The sequence below is a fragment of the Toxoplasma gondii genome, chromosome Ia, assembly GCF_000006565.2.
Source record: "Toxoplasma gondii ME49 chromosome Ia, whole genome shotgun sequence".
Classification (NCBI taxonomy): domain Eukaryota; phylum Apicomplexa; class Conoidasida; order Eucoccidiorida; family Sarcocystidae; genus Toxoplasma; species Toxoplasma gondii.
Window position 1 is genome coordinate 744,274 of NC_031467.1, and position 16,339 is coordinate 760,612.

Here is a 16,339-nt window from a genome sequence, read left to right on the forward strand (position 1 = left end):
ACCAAAGGTGCCGTAGAGCAAGCTTATTCCTCGACACTTGAGAAGGGGATACCTAGGAAGTGTCTGCACATCTTTTCTTGAACATGTGCATCCGGGTTCGGTCACCTCATCTGGCTGTGATCATAGACAGATAGTGAAGTGGTGCCCTGCCAATCGACTGACTACTCTGCCTGTGGATTTCTAGAGATAATCCAAGCCGGCTGGCTGCGCAGGGTATCCAGTTCTCGAAGTTTGCTTTTTTAGCCAGCCAGCGCATGCTCCCTGCGCGCTGCATGCAGATGCTGCTATGTTGTCTGGTGTGCTGAGTGAAAGCCTTGCAACCAGCTAACGGAGTAAGTCTTTTTCGCGGTCCGGTTGTCGCCAGTTATTCTCGCGAATGTATTTCGTGTGTTTCATCTGGAATCTGCAGAAACTAACCGCTTTGGTTTGTCCTTCTCGCCGAGTTTGGGTGTCCGTGTGTAGCATAGAAGCGCTGGAGGCAACAGGGTCCCAACACCCCAAGCGGCGATGTGTGTGTTTGTGTCGGAGGAACAGCGTACGCATTTCACAAAAAAGCTGGCTTTTCTGCATGCCTCTCCGTGTTTCATTGCTGCCAGTTAAGTTCCGCGGGCCTTTTGATCAACAAGAGCCTGAGGGGCTCTCCCTCACACTATTGGGTGCTCTCGTCGTTCCTGTCTCGTGTTCCTCACCTCCCAGAGGCCGAGGGCTCTCTGCCGTAAACCGCCCATCTCCTCCATCTTGCGGTGTCTCTGACTCCATCGTGTTTTCCTTTGCTCCTCTCCATTTCCTCCACTTCCCTGCACTCCATCATTCACAGTTTCGCGGTCGTTCTGTAGTCCGCGCATCGGCAGAACCACGGCACAGCTTCTGTCGCTCCTTGCGAATCGTCTCTGCCTTTCGTTTCCTCCCTTCATCCTCCTCGCCGGCTCACGGAGAGACTCTTATTTGGGCGAAGAAGCCTCTCTGAAGATACAGAGCAACTAGTATTTCTCTCCCATTCGTTTCGATGCTCGGCAGCCCGCGGCTTCTTTGAGAACAAACCCTTTCGGCGTCTTTTCCGGCATGGCGACTATCTCCTACGTGGAATATCCCATTTACTCTGTAAGGCGTTCCTTCACGCTCGACTTTTGAAGCAATAACCAACAGAGGAGCGCGGCGCAAGTGAAAGTCTCGTTTTTTCTCGTCCACCTTGGATTTCTGCCGGTTGCGTTCCTCCCGCCTCTCCACTGGACGCGTGGAGAGAAGAGTGGCGCCTTCTTGAAAGCGAAGAGAGCGAGTCATACATACGTTGGACCACTGGCTCGGAACTTCAAGGTGCATTTATTCAAAGCTACGCAGTTTGCTGGAAAGTGCCTTGCGTTCCATCCGCAGCCATCAGGGGAGGATCAGAGGGAAACGGATTGCCTTCGAATGCGCAGGCACAGATGCATTACTGCAAACAGAGAAGAGTACGAGAGAGACCATGTTCCACTTTGCCTGCCCTATCTGGCCTTTCCTTTCTTCACTTTGTCTCCTCTCACATCGGTCCTGAAGAGAATCGAGTCGCGAACTGCCTGTTCGCCAGATTTTCTTCGTTCTCGTCTCCGCCAATTCTCTTTCTGCCGCTATCTTTTTCTGTGTATCTCTCGTTTTCTTCTGCTCGCAGATTGCCACAGATGGAGAAATCGTGGCGACGTCGGGAGGCGGGGGCGGGTCGGACTATGGAATCGAAGATCAGCTTGTAAGTGTCATACGGGTCTTCCTTGTAAAACCACACAGTGAAGTACGACATCTGTTCGCGACAGAAGACTTTCAGCAGTCAAAGGGGGTCACAAAAGGTTTCCTACGAGCCCGGTAGTGTGCACGGCTGACTAAGTGACTACTTGCCTCGTTCAGAAATCGATTGCATCCCCATGTGCCGGGCTGCTCCTTTCCAGTAGAGATGGTGGTCCGGTAGAGCTGTGCTAAACATGGAACTTGTAAACCGTAAATTGCCGATTGATGTGTAGTAATACAGTTATTCCATATCGACAATATTTGAGCAACGAAGATTTTTCGACCAAGTCCGACAACGCTTCTTGTTCAGAAGCAAAAAAGCGGTTTTCCAAATAATGGAGAGCTCCGGCACTGGATTGCCAGCTTCCACTCCATCGCTGTTCGAGGGTGGTGTTTCCCAATGGCCGGGTCCTTCTGACTCGTTGAGCTCACCACCTTTCAAGAATACGATTTGAGGGGAGTCTTTCGATTTCCAGAAGCGGAGTCACCTAAGAGAGCTTCGCTTCCGCTGTCTGGAGTATCGTCTTCCTCTCAGGGCGGTTCTCTCGAGCGTCTGCCTTTCTCTTCCTCTGGCTCTGTCTCATCCCTTTCTCGCCGCGGCTCTGAGGTCGCGGCGGCTTGTTCCTCGTTTCCTACTCAAGATTATGCAAACGTGTGCTACAGAAGTCCCGTACAAGAGCGTTCGCCCGTGGTTTCCATGTTCGGGACGACCTGAAGGCCTTTTCTTGCGCATTCTGGCTGTGCCTAGATCTGCCCCTGCAAGAACGCACCTGCAGTGAATCTTGCCTCTGCTGTTTCTCGCGCTGCCCAGGGCATGCGCTCAGTGGTCTCCATCCCAGTGACCGTCTGTACGGAACACTTAGGTCTCCAGCCGAGACCGCTCCCGAGTTCCGAACAGACAGTTTGAGTTTTCGCTGAGACAGAACCTAGAGGCTTAACGTTGACTTGCCAAACCAGCGCGGGCTTGTAAAAGTAATACGTATGGTAAGCTTGAGTGGGACGGTGTTAGGGCACAGTGCATTCCGATGTTCCTGAGCATCGCAACTAGCTGTTTACATCGTCTCTGAAGAGTCGCGGTGCCGCGCTTTGAGACTACGTACAAGAACTCTCTGTTTCGAGAGTCGAAAAGATTGTTTGCTCATGCTCTCCTCTCGCGTTCTTTTTTCGTCAGGAAACGCACAGAGTGAATCTAGAGACAGGCCAGCTGCTGCCGGTGATCAGCACGGCCGAGGCGGGCGGCGTCGTCGACTCACTCTGCTTCAACAAAAACGTGAGGAAACCAAGAAGCGTAGGCCGTTGCTTTCTGTGGCCGAAAATGCGCTGTGAAGACTGCTGTGTAGCGACGCAGACAGTGTTTTAGGTAAACGTATTGGCTTTCAGTATCCCGCGACTTTGATGTTCTTCCACATCGCCACAGAGGCAGTGGCTTTGTAGCGTATTGGGACGGCTGCAGGCGACTGCCTGCCGAATTTCTAGCACACATGCTTTCCGCCGTTGCCAAGTACCTCCTCGTGTTCCCCGCCAACCCAACTCCCCAAACAAACGTAGGAATCGCTCTGGCGTCTCCATTTACTTCAGAAGCGCCTCGTGTGAAATTGCCAGCGTTCAACCTCGGACGAAGAGAACGAGATGGGATGTTGCATGCTACAACAGAGTCGGTCGTTTTCCGCTTTGCCGATGTCCATTTCTAGGTCGACCTCTGGTGCGGATGTTGCCAGGGTCAAGTCGTGCTCATCCAGAAAGACAAAGACCACGGGTGAGTTGTGATCTGCACAGTTGTGTGAAGGAGGAAAGCTGGGGAGACGAAACGTTTCTCAGCAGCCTGGACATTCGTTTTCACTCCGTATATGGGCGAGAGGAAAACGACTCTTTTTACAAATCGATTTTCGCCTTAAATAAACGTTTCGAGCAGCAGTTATGGCAGCTTCGACACCTTCAAAAAGATGTAACGACTTGACCAATGTCTTTACGTAATATTCGGTGGACGAGAAGAGTAGGATATCGCCCAAACTCGTATGACGCCCAAGACATCCCGGTTGTCTCGAATCGTCTGTCGACCTGCATGAAGTCCACTTTAGAACCACATGTGCACACGGTTGATCCTTTTATCGTGCGTAACGCCTTTACTCCTCAGTTGGGACCCAAAATTAGATTCTTGGGACTTAAGTCAGAAAATTCAGCTCAGAGCTTTTCCATCCACGAGTTCACTAGCAGGTACCGTACGAACGATGTACTGGTTGAGGCGCATGCACCACACGTGTATCACCCGTGCCCAGAAGGGAATCCTTCGCCAACAGCTGGGCGCATGCATGCGTCTCGTTGTTTTCTTTTTGCGTGTCACCGCGTAGCGACAGTCGTTCTTCCACGTGCGAGGACAAGAGACAGGGACGCAGAACTGGGAGAGACTGCTTCTTGTGTGTGTGGCTTTTTCAGACTGGGCGTCGTCGCTCGCTTCGGACCGCCGCCGGTTTCGAGCGGGAAGCGACCGCGTCTGGTGAGTGCGGGCGCTCAGAGCAGTTGCGCAAGCGAAACGAACGACGAGAGAGCGAGGAGCAGCGTGTCACCTTGGAGAGAGGAAGGGCAACACTCGCAGAGAGCGCTTCGCACTCGTGTCTCAAGTCCATCCTCTAGAGGAAAGGAGTGGAGTCCGTTACTCCTTCTCACTCAGTGTGGAAAGTCCAAAGGCTATACGCCGAGGGCTCGGGGACGTCGACCTTTGCTGGTGACCGGAGACGGCACTTCGGAACCACAGAGCAGCTCTCCTGCAACTGAGAGAAGAGATCCGTTTGGCTTCTTCCGTGCACCCAGTTCGCCTTCATGTGCTTCCAAAGTTGGCATTCTCCAGAGCCAAATGCAATGTTCGTCCAGTTTTTTGTGCCTGGTGAACAGATCACAGCCCGCTTCTCTCCGTCCGGTGAAATTGTCGTCGCGGGAGGCGAAGACAAAGTCGTTCGGTGAGTCCTCGAACTGACGCTTTTCAAGTCTTTACATAAACGGCGGTGAAGGATTATAGGCAGTGCTCTTCGACATGCAGCATAGATCTTATATGGCAGATTAATTACTCGCGTATACCTCGCTACTCGCCTACGGGATCCGGGTTCTATTGTGTTAGCAGAGCGCAGTTGAGCTGTTAATCATTCAAGAGTCGAACCAATTGAATACCGTTTTATTGAGGGAACAAAGATAACCAGGGTACTCTGGGATCCGTGTTGACAACGTGTTTCGCGTATCCCAGATCGAACATACTCCTTCGCGGGTCCACGCTGTGGAATTGGGTCTTCTGTCTCCCCCACAAGCTCCAGTTACACCGCTACACAGTTACGGCTCTGCATCTACATCTATACATTTTTGTCTTTAGATATGTCTACATGTTTACGTGTGCCACATATATTTGTTTACATATGCATGTACGCGTTGATTTGTGTATTCATGCATAGATCTATTTATACTTATATGTATATGTATATATATGTATATGTATATATATATATATATGTGTATGTATATCCCTTGGTGTATCATGTGTGTCTGCTTCCTTTGAGCGTGTCCGTCTCGGCCTCTCGGCTTCCAGCCTTCCCCCTTTGTGATGCTTTTGTTCGTGTCGCTCGCTCATCATTTCTACATCTCTCACATCCTCGACCTCGCGCTGTCTCTCTGTCCCTTACCTGCGTTCATCTCCCGTTGTTTTGCTGGTTGGAACTTCAGCGTCTGGCGGATAGCCCGGACTGGTGCCTCCAGTGAGAGAGGCAACGTCCCTCCTGCGGCGAAAGAAGGCTGGGAGGCTACACTCGTCTGCGAGTTGCGAGGACACGAAGGTGACATCAAGGACTGCTGCGTTAGCAGTGACAGCAGTCTGGTACGCTCTGTTTTTGCGGATTTGCACGCTTCGTTTTTTCTCCATTGGTTTTTCCGTGTGGGTTTCTGGAGACAAGAACATGATTCTGCGTCTCTACATGTTTTTCCCCATGGGTCCCATCTGCGTCGTCGCCTTTTTCTCTCTAGATCCCCGGCTTCTTCCTTTCGCTTCTGTCGCACTCTTCGTTCCGCCGTCGCTGCGCTAGTCGGCTGTCTCTTGCTTTTCGTTGCGCATCCCTGCTGTGAGTGCTCAGTTTTTTCTCTGATTCCTTTCCGTGCTTCGCTGCTCTTGCGCTTGGCTCAGGTCGCGTCTTGCGGAGCAGACAGCAAGCTTTGTCTCTGGGACTGGCGGACGGGCGCTCTTCTACACAGCATTGAGAAGCGGAATCCGAGAAAAGCCGAAGAAAAACTGACATTTCGGTGTGGCAGGTTCGTCCCGTCCGCTTCGTGGAACTCGACGAAGACCGGCCCGTCCTCGTTGTGCCTCGTCAGCTCACGCACCGCTGAATATCCTTCGAATTGCGCAGTTAACGCCTCTCTAGACCCCACATGTGCACGTTGGAAGAACTCGGATCACAGGCTCTCAGGTGCCCTCGGTTCGCCGGGGACCTTGGAAGCACGCAGCCACTGTGTCTCTGCTTTTGTCTGCCATCCGTTAGAGACACCCCTGCTGACAGGGTTCGCTATCCAGATGGAGAGGTTTCTGAGACTCAGGCTCTCTAGATCCCCGAAGAGGGACAGGAAAACGTGGAATTGCATGCGTGTGAGAAGGCGGCAAAATGCGCTGATTTACCGTTATTTCGAGGCCTGATGGCTTCCGTTCCCATTCGTGTGCGTCTTAGTCATCTGGAGTAGATTGTGGAGAAGCGTTAACGTCACAGGATGTGAAAGCCAGCACTCCTTCCAAAATCGAGAAGATCACACAACATGCTGCACAGATAACTCGTCATCTGCAGATCCAGTGCTTTGCTCTTCTGCGTGTCGATTGTGGTACTTCAGATTCCTCCCCACACCTCCAGGTGTACCAGCAAACAGCGGCCAGAGACTGATCGCTGTCGCTTGCGGGCTGAGAGGCCCGTCATACTTTGTTGGATGGTAAAAGTCGTTTATCCCGTCGAAAACTTTGGAGAAACGTCACCTTCTTCGTGTGCGCGGTGGTGAAGGAAAAGTGCATGAACAGTTTCCAGGCGCTTCGGACGCGCGCATGTGCATGCACTTGCGTGTATTCAGCGTGCATTCAGAGATACACTGTAGTACAGGCTGTCTGTTCTTTCACAGGCACGCAATCGGTAGACGAGGAAGTGTGATCTTTGGTGGTTTCCATGTGATCCACGCACTCGTGCAAGAGTCGCTTGGGTTTAACTGACAGCGTTTGTTTAGACATTACCTTCTGTGCCGAGATTCAGTGCCATAATCGTGGGTCTATGCTTACACTTCTATGGACTGCACTGTGTCCGCACACGTGCAACGCTATGAATATGTAGCACTGGCGTGCATACACTTGAACATCACACGGGCTTTATCCATTTCATTTTTTTCGATGGTTTATCAGTGACCGTGGGTGGAGCTAGATGAAAAGCATGTGTTCTTTTTGGTCTGCGTGGTGTGGATCTTCCACGCTGCTCGGCCGTAAACATGGAAGATGGTCATGCATCAACGCGTTTGGTTGCAGGCGGTTTAAGTGTGTGTGACGAACATCCCTGTTTGTTTCCAGAAGGGTGTCCCGCAGTCAGGTTTGTGAAAAAATGCGCGTCGTTTTATTTCTAGGTCGATTGCCTTTGGAGGCAGCGCGCCGTCGCAACTGCCCGCCCCGACCTACGACAAGAAGAGCGAGGACTCTGCTCCGTCTGAGGGCTCAAACAAGGCATCCCAGTCTCTCCCTCCTTCCGCCTCTTCTGTCACCGTAACACAGTTGTGTGAATCCATGTGCGACGATAGCGTCCCGTGTTGCCAGGCCGAGATTTCGACTGATGGACAACTCATCGCGGTGGGCTTCGCGGATGGAAAATGTAAAGTGTACAACCGAGGGTACGCGAGAGCTACTGGCCTCGTCACGCATCGGCCATGTGGAAGCAGCTTAGCAGGTGTACATAAACCAGACTTGCGCTCACAGCGTAAGGATGGGGGGTCGTGAACATGTCAGACGCCGAGTTGTTTTTGGTGTGTTATACGCGTATTTGGTCGGGCAGAGTTCTATACTGAGATCGGGTCTGAGTTAAGTGACAATAGTATCAGGTTTGAAATTCATTGCCCACTGATCGAAACGCGTGATGTCTTTTCGTCGTTCATAGAGATGTAGTAATGCTTGTCAAGCTGCTTGTATCTCTGTACCTCAGTGCGTACTTAGAAAGCTTTGCCAGACATGTTATTTAGATATCGGTCCTGACGATGTCTCCTTTTGCTAGCCCAGTGCCTAAGGGTCGCTAATTTTTCTGATACATGAATATGAGCGCTCTGCTTCATTTGTTTCGGCACAGAACGCGGGTGTTTTTGCAGGCTGTCGCTTGTGGCCCAGAGTTCGAAACATGATCTCCCAGTCACTGGGTTGTGCTTTTTGAACAACAACAAAACTCTCGTCTCTACTAGCGCTGACTACTCTGTGGTGGTAAGCTTTTGTTTCATCCAACGACGAAACGGATGCGCCTGTTGCCATCATATTGCTGCGCGTGTAATGATTGGATACGCTCACGCGTGCGTGTATAAATGCATACGATACGAACATGCGCATGTGTCCACTGTAATGTTGAATTCATTTGGTCGTGGCACAAAGCGTCTCCGGACAGCTTTATCTCGCGTGCAGATACGTGTCGCTTTTATGGATATGGGTGCTTATCTCTCTCTTGATTGCTCTCTCTTTATGTATGAACCTGCTTGCGTTTACAGTGTCGGGGAGGCTGTTTCTATCCTCCGGAAAAATAGTCGGTGTCCTCAATTCGAATGGAACGATGGAGGACGAAGGGACTTGTTTTTCATTGTTTACGGGCTTTGTTGCTTTTTGTCTTTCTGTGACTGTTTACAGACTCTCGACCTAACTCGCCGTTCTAGAGGAATTTGTGGTCGGTGCTGCTGCTGTAGGAAGCGAGCGTGCTTTTGCGGGTTCCTCATTTTTCTCTTCCTGCTCTTGGTGGGCGGCTTTGCAGTTCACCATATTGCCTCTCTCGGCTATCTTCACTTCATAAGTCAGCATGACGCTGCTCAGATGGGCTTGTACAGGCAGACAATGGAGGACCTTGTGATCCAGCAGCGTCTGCACGATCTCGAAATCGAGCAGAAAGAAGAACGGAGACGCTCGGGGGGAGAGGCGAGACTTGGGCGAGAGCGTTCTGCACCGCCACGTCAAACAGATAGAAAGGCGCATAAGCAAGACCAAGCACGACGTGGGGGGGCGTACAGACACAAAACAAGCGCAACGGTCAAGGACGAACTGTGACAGAATCGAGAGGCTCAAATGCTGTGCGTTAATGGACAGTGTCCACGCAATGTGCGGCCGTATGAGAAACGCATTTTTGTCATGTAACCGCAGAGAGAAATAAATGCCATGACACCGGCGGGGAAAAAACACGATACCGTTCTCTGAAACTCAAGGACGCACTAGGTTTAGTGTCTTGTTTTCGGTACTCAGCACAAAGTTGGGTTCTCTTTCTCAAGGCAGTCAGTCTGTTTGCGGTGCAGCGCATCTATTTTGAGAGATGCGAAAGCCCATAGGAGTTTTGAGTGCGAGGGGAAAGCCACAGTTGTGTATGTTTTTTGGAGCTAAGAGAGACCAAGGGGGAAAGTGCACTGATGCATGAAACCCGTAATTGATCGAAATGAATACAACATGAAGACGGGGCCACGTGGAATGAAGTGGCACGTTGGTCATGTGTCCAAAACTGGCGCCTCCCGCTCAGGTTGACAAAACGAGCTGCCGTTTTGAAACTTAGTCACTGTGTCCGGTACGCGGTCTCTGCTATTGAAGATGCTCTGAAACACAAGTGGCAGGTATGTCAGCCTTCAGCTGCCAAACGATGACGATATTTCCACTGCAGCGTTTCCTAGAATTTCTACACTATATTCACAGCATTATACAAACCAAGCAAAGGAACATTTTACCATGTGCTGCCTGTGCAAAACGGCTGGACGCCATTCTACACATATTGAAACCCCCGGTGCACAACTGAATGTACTGCAGTTGGGGGCTTGACAGGTTCGCGTCGTTGGGTATACCCTCATCACGTTCAGACTGACGTGTTCACCGTCATCTGGTCTCTCCCGGTGCACATCAGTTTCGCAAGCCGTAGAAGCTACATGTTTCTCTGAAGGGGGTGACTCTTGAGTGTCGAATGTCTCTATTACTGCACGTGGCATGCGCAGTATTACGTTTTGTCCCGTTAGCATCGCTCTACAGTTTTGACTAGGCAGGCGCTCGACAACGTTTTCGTTCCAGTCATGTCAATAAAGACTCCAGTTGGTTTCAGAGCACATCGTGAACTTATGGATTCGTCTGAAACGGTATCTCTCCTGTTTCGACCGCAAGTTGCTTGAAGTAGCTGAAACCCGATTTTCACTGAAGAGCTTTTCGCTCGCACATCTAATCCACAGCGTGATGCGGTTGCGGAGAGGGTACCTGCACGGACAGTGCTGTCAGTGAGAAGCAGATAACTGGTTCAAAGAGGGCGCTCGCCAGTCAATTGAAATTATCAGGAGGCTGTGTTCATTCTGCCTCCACTCTTTACTGGATACATACTCACTCTGACACGTCGAACCGCCACAGTCGATGTGCTGCCATTCTTTTCTTGGCAAAGGATACGAAGGCACGTGAACCCTTCGAGATATGTAAATACATGTATTTATGTACACGTGTATATGAGAGGTTCTCCTTGTTTTCCACTTCAGGCGTGCATGTGCCAGCAACAGGACTCGTACAGTAGGCTAGGTATAGACCCTGTACATCAGGCATAGAGAATGATTCAGATTGTTCAGAGTACCGTTCTCCAATCATTGCGCCCCTGTGGAGAGAAACGTTGAGGAGATGGCTGTTAGGTTTCCTGGTGCGAACTCTTTCTGCAGAGAGCTGAAGGTTTTGTCTGGTGGTGTGGTCGTCGTAAGCAGGTGCCAACGAGTTTTTCAAGAGAGTAGGAGCCAAATCAATCTACAAAGAATCAGGACGACTCTCGCACGTTTGCTGTCGGAGAACAAAAGCGAACCGACTCGAAATGACTAGACAGTGTGGCTTGGTGTAGCGACATAGACCAAGGACATGTTTACTGCGTTGCATCATTGAGTCTGACTGACAGAGAGGGCCGCTGAATATGGTTACTCAATGTGAGGTAATGCTGAGAATCAGCATCTCGTGTTATATTCACAGGCTTGCAGGAACGTTCACTGCTAGACTTCCATCGTAGAACTTGCCGCTCTTTGTACCAGTGTGCGCCGAGCAGCAGCTTCTGAAGAAAAGTTTTTGTCCGTTCTCCCTCCCGCTCGCCAACGTGGTGAACTCGTAACGTATTGCATGCAGGCAAAGAATATACTGCTCTGCTGAGTCGATGCTATAGCGCATGCAAAGGATAGTGTCCCGTATTTGTATGGGGCTTGTGTGTTTGATGTTTGACTTCTGCCTCTATTAGCATGGCCGCTGACTTGGTGAGTGTGTAATAACCAAATGCTTGTATTTTAGACAGATACGAAGGGCCTAACTCGCCGGTCGTTCAGCGCTTCTCTACTTGAAGGCCAAGGACATTTTTTATCGCAGCAAACTACAGCAGAACCTGACCAGCAACATAGTTGCCAATAGCTCGCTAATAAGCACATTTGCCAACGTAGTCTCTGAAAAGGACCCAATCGCGTAATCTCTCCGAATGCTGAAAAGATGAATCTGTTTTCTGAGGCTTGTTTAAAGCTTGTTGACAGCGGAAAAAGTTACGCTGCTGCCGCTTGACCACGACGCAAGCTGGGGGCCCATATGGCTTAAGAAAGTTTCCAGCCACAACGTGGTGGTGACGTGACTGCGTAAGCAGCTACCGCAATGGATTCGATTGAAATGGCGCGAACCACACGTCTGCGTATTCCGATACATACGCAAGTGACGACACCAGCGCATCCCCTTTGACGGGGGGCATTATCTGGTAAAAATGTGACGAAGTCAACGAGTGCGAGTTCCTGGCTTGTGGCATTTAATCGTTGGTGATTTTTTGAAAATGGAAAAGTACGAGTTAATCCGTCATATCGGGCGCCCCCGGCAAGGTAACTGCGCTGCTTTAATGCTTGCGCAAGAAAGGGACAGCTCCAAAATATATGCTGTCAAAGTGGTTTCTTTGTCTCAACTGGGAATTGAAGGTTATTCGAGGGGCACACTGGAGTCGGCTTTAAAGGAGGTTGAGATGTTTTCAGACTTATCTCACCCATTCATTGTGAACTGTAGACGCACTTTTGTGGAGGGTGGACAGTTGTATATCGTGTTGGACTACGCCGATGGGGGCGACCTCCACGGCCGAATAGTTCGGATGAGGGCAAAACATTCGTTGTTCGACGAAAGCACCATTCTTCGGTGGTTTGTGCAGCTTTGCTTAGCCGTAAATTTTTTGCATGAGAAGAACATTGTGCATCGAGACATACAGTCGAGAAACGTCTTCCTGGACGGCCATGACCCCGGCTCAGTGAAACTCGGAGATATTGCAATTCCAAGGGTCCTTCAGAATAGGCAAGACCTCGCCAGCACGTCAGTTGCCACTTCTGGCTACGTTGTAAGACCAATTCCTTGGCTACGGCCGGGCATGCTGTGGCGCCTCTATCTTCGTTCAGGATCATATCTGAGCTCCAGAAAATAATCGCATCTCTTTCAACTAACAGCGAAGCCCCCCTTTTAGGGAATGAGGCAGTCCACACGGTTCAGTTCAAGCTCAAATGTCGAGAGCCCCTCTGTTCCTTGGCTGTGAGCTTGTTTTTTCGCGCAGTCGCCAGGGACATGCGAAGAGAGGCCGTACAGTTTCAAGTCCGATGTCTGGTCACTAGGGTGTATCCTGTATGAGCTCGCCTGCCTGGAACTTCCTTTCGATGGAGCTTCAGTACAAGCTGCTGTCGGGTCAATCGGGAAAAGACAGTTCAATTCAGTGAACCCGAAGTATTCAGAAGCTACAGCGAAACTTATCGAAGAGATGCTCTCCGACGACCCGGGCAAACGACCGACAACAGCCCAAATCCTAAGTAGACCACACCTTCAATCGCACTTACAGCTTATTTTACGAGAGAAGAAACTCATAACAGCGCCGCCTGCTCCGTAGGTTCACCATGACAGGACTAACAGTGCCCTTCTGAACAACTGGAGCGTAGGAATGCGAGAGGTGTCTGAACATCGGAGACAAGCCGACTCATGGACAGCACGAAAGCTTGAAGAACGGAGGAGCCGGAAGTATAGGAGGGAAGGATGCAACGAATAAAACAAAACGTTCCTACGGGAAGATGCTGAAGGATAATGCGAACTAGGGATATGAGGGATAAAACGATACAGCCTCGGGTAGCAGCAGAATGGGTGGCCGCGCACCGACCCTTCGATGGGGCAGCTAGGGGACTCCAAGGAATACTCATGAAACTGCTGTCCCTAACAGAGGGGAAAGAAGATAAGAGGAATTCAAAACCAGCAAGTACTACCGCAAGTCGTACACTATATGACACCAAGGGAGGGAGTGCGTATGCAAATGATCGTCATGGTTGACCTTTCGGCAGCGGAGTCCCCTGGAGAGGAGCTAATGCCTTAGGTGTCGCCGTCAGTGTTTGCTTTTTAGATACAATGAAGGCCGCCGACGTCCTTCTGGATCCCTGCCTTGTGATCTTTTCAGAGAGTCGTCAGAAAGAGATAGGATTCGCCAGATTCAGAACGAACTTCTGGGGTTCCACGGCACGCTGCATGTATTAAAAAGCCAAGGGCCAAGCTGTCGGCACCTCGAGGCAGAAGAGGCTGACGCAGTTCCATCTCCACTGTCTTCTATCCCCCCCTTGCAGTTCACAGGCAGTGACATGCCTTTGACGCAGGCTACACAAACGTGTGATAGCCCCGGTGATGAACAAAGCGGGAAGATTGAGTGGAACCTACAGCAGGAGACTCCCACCAACGTAGCTGACAGTTTCTCTGTACCTGTGCACAACGGTGTACCGAGATCTGATGGAACGCGAAATGCGGCCGAAGACGTGAAGCGCGAGAGTAGCAAGCAGAAGGAACAGTCTCTGCGACATCATGAAGAGGAACTCAGCAATATTCGACAGCAATATCAGCGGGACAGGTGGCGTCTCGCCGAGAAACACCGACAGAGGATTGAGCGCAGCTACGAGTACAACGCAGACACAAACGAACCCGACAAAGCCAAGCAGGTCTGTCAATCATTTATAACACCCAAAGTGCCCAGACGGTGACATACGAGAGAAGTGGTACAGGGTAGCGAGGAGACACAATTATAGTAGTATGCAAAAAAACAGAGACTTCAATGTTTCGTGGTACAAAACAGATTGAGGCGGGCCGCTTACACCTGTACACGGTGATCATGGGACGTTGGAATGATGTAAATGAACGTGGACCTATGTCATAACATGCCCAGTGGGTGTGTAGAAGGCGTGTCTGAAGAAGTGGGAGGCAGTGTCTTCCAGAAAACGAAGCACCCTTCACAGCAGACACAGTGCTCTGAACTGGGTAGGGATGAACTATTGCCCTCATCTGCCAAAGATGCGTATGTTCGCCTGTCAAATTTCAGCGGAGAGAGGCCGCTGCCCCATCTGTTTGGAACCTACTATGTCGCAGACAGAGACGTCTTGAGCATCAGATCGGCCTTCGCAGGTATGTTGCCAAGCAGAGGGAGCTTTTGAAGCGAGAATCTCAACATGAATGTCACACCACAAGGGACTTTAAGTCCCTACATCCTTCGCGGTGGACCTCCTTATCGTGGGAGAATCAGGCGCCTGGGTATGCCGATCCTTGCGGCGACTTGCATTGCCCTTCAATGATACCCCAAAAGAGCAAGATAGAGAGCGAGGATGGAGGCTTTGGGGTGCCTGCCGCAATCGAACACCGAGAAGGTTGTGAACAGGATAAGAAGAAAACAGAACCCCATCGCATTTCTGAACAGGTACTCTCAGAAGGCCCGTCTGAAGAAACCTCGTACGGGCGTGGGGAGGAGCGAGGTGCGGTGATTCTGTGTCGCAAGTGTGCGAAGAAAAAGAATTTGTCTGCGTGGGTGGATTCAAACCGCTGCAAAGAGAGGCCAGAGACGTCAGGAAGCAGATCGTCTCCAGGCAAATCTGTACGGGAGCCGTGTAGTTGCCGTAGTTGTCCTGACACCTCTTGTCGCCTCACTGGATCCTCCACCATTGAAAGGAGTCAAACTGTCGCTTCCGAATGCCACCGAAGAAGTGAAGACAGCAGTGTTCGTACCTGGGTAGAAACAAAAGAGAAACACCGCCGCCGACATGAGTATCACCGCTCGGAAACCACTGTAAAATCCCGGACAGTCATCCGGCAGGGGCAGGTGATGAATGGAGAGAACGATTTGAGAACAGCAACTCTCAGGCGTCTGGACAATCTAAAGGGACATTTAGTGAAGGTACGTCAGACACCTATTAAGGCACTGCCAGACGCCCTGGCGTGGGCACGAATCATGGGTAGCCTCTCAACGTGTTGCGTTTCGCGAGAACATTGCCTGAAGAATTGGGAGCACATCTGTAGTGTCATCTGCCATATATACGAGATCAACAAATTGGAACCCTGAAATCACTCTGATCGAATTCTGAGTTTTGTAAAGAATGCCCTTCTACAATACACATTGGACTATTATGCCTGGTTAGAAACGGGGTAGCTGGGAACTGGCGTCTCCCGGATACAAACGGCTGTGAAGAGGAATTTTGTCCGATGCAACTGTGGAATGACAGGCCCTCGGTTTTTCCCAGCTGCTCCAAGGCTACCAGTTCCTCACGCGAAGAACGCTAGGAAATCGGAATTTCCTCATGCCGCTCTTCGACACCGAAGACACGGTTGGTCCTTTGTATACCCTTCCGTCGTCCGGAGAATGTCTTCCCAAAGAAGTTGTTCCCTATCTTCCTCATATCCATCGACTGATTATGTATGAGACAGCTATTGCCTGTGAAAGCTATTGGGGCCTTAGCCGACCGTGAGCTCCCACCGGCACCTCGTAGGAAGCCGGACTCTTTCTGTAGGGGAACGATGAACGCCGCCTACTGCTAAAAATATGTCGCCGATAATCGTGCAGTATTTTGACAGTTCACTTCATGCGGCAGATCTCTGCGGAATTCGTCGAACAACTCACACAGCTCACAAACTGAAACACCGGCCGGGCTCCAATCCTCTCTCCTCGGCGCTCTCTGCCGTGGTACAGCGGTTCTGACAGCTCTTTCAACTGGACAGCAGCTGCTGTGTCTTATCGGAATTTTGGCTCGCTGGTAAACTGTGTCTGCCGTTCACTTCCATCACGCGATGACCACGGGAAACGGCCTCGCAAAAGCGCGCCTGTGTCTACAGCCCGGAGGTCAAACGTCGGCTCAGCTCGGTTTTGCAGCTCCACAGCAGACAGGTCGCTCTTTCACTGCCCGCGAGTCACGAGTATAGCGGTCCTCAACGTCTTGGCTAGCCTCGTACAGTATAGGTAGTGCGTTTGCTCAGGTATACCTGCTTCTGTGTGTCAAGCGTCTGTAGACGGTCGTTCACTGGCGTCTTCACACACTCTCCCCGGGTCAGGCGTCTCCACCAAAA

At 50.9% G+C, this 16,339-nt stretch overlaps 2 protein-coding genes across 2 annotated transcripts; both read left to right on the top strand.

The window, feature by feature from the left end:
* Positions 1-442: 442 nt before the first annotated feature.
* On the top strand, positions 443-9,533 carry TGME49_294250 (WD domain, G-beta repeat-containing protein). The gene is made up of 12 exons (XM_018782217.1): positions 443-1,101; positions 1,646-1,720; positions 2,927-3,025; positions 3,447-3,511; positions 4,189-4,249; positions 4,645-4,709; positions 5,461-5,611; positions 5,915-6,039; positions 6,610-6,705; positions 7,378-7,638; positions 8,107-8,215; positions 8,630-9,533. Exons 1-12 carry the CDS (start codon positions 1,063-1,065, stop codon positions 9,038-9,040), a joined length of 1,557 nt encoding a protein of 518 aa, XP_018638599.1. The 5' UTR covers positions 443-1,062; the 3' UTR covers positions 9,041-9,533.
* Positions 9,534-11,786: 2,253 nt separating this feature from the next.
* Positions 11,787-13,995, top strand: TGME49_294260 (NEK kinase; the record flags this gene model as incomplete). The annotated part of the gene is made up of 3 exons (XM_018782218.1): positions 11,787-12,332; positions 12,543-12,865; positions 13,425-13,995. 3 exons carry the CDS (start codon positions 11,787-11,789, stop codon positions 13,993-13,995), a joined length of 1,440 nt encoding a protein of 479 aa, XP_018638598.1.
* Between the last annotated feature and the right edge of the window lie 2,344 nt (positions 13,996-16,339).

Excerpts from the sequence above, each read along its gene's own strand:
- TGME49_294250 (XM_018782217.1), top strand. The coding sequence starts at position 1,063 with ATGGCGACTATCTCCTACGTGGAATATCCCATTTACTCT. Across the intron at positions 6,040-6,609 it reads CTGACATTTCGGTGTGGCAG|ATTCCTCCCCACACCTCCAG; the intron begins GTTCGTCCCGTC and ends GTGGTACTTCAG. Across the intron at positions 8,216-8,629 it reads GCGCTGACTACTCTGTGGTG|ACTCTCGACCTAACTCGCCG; the intron begins GTAAGCTTTTGT and ends GACTGTTTACAG.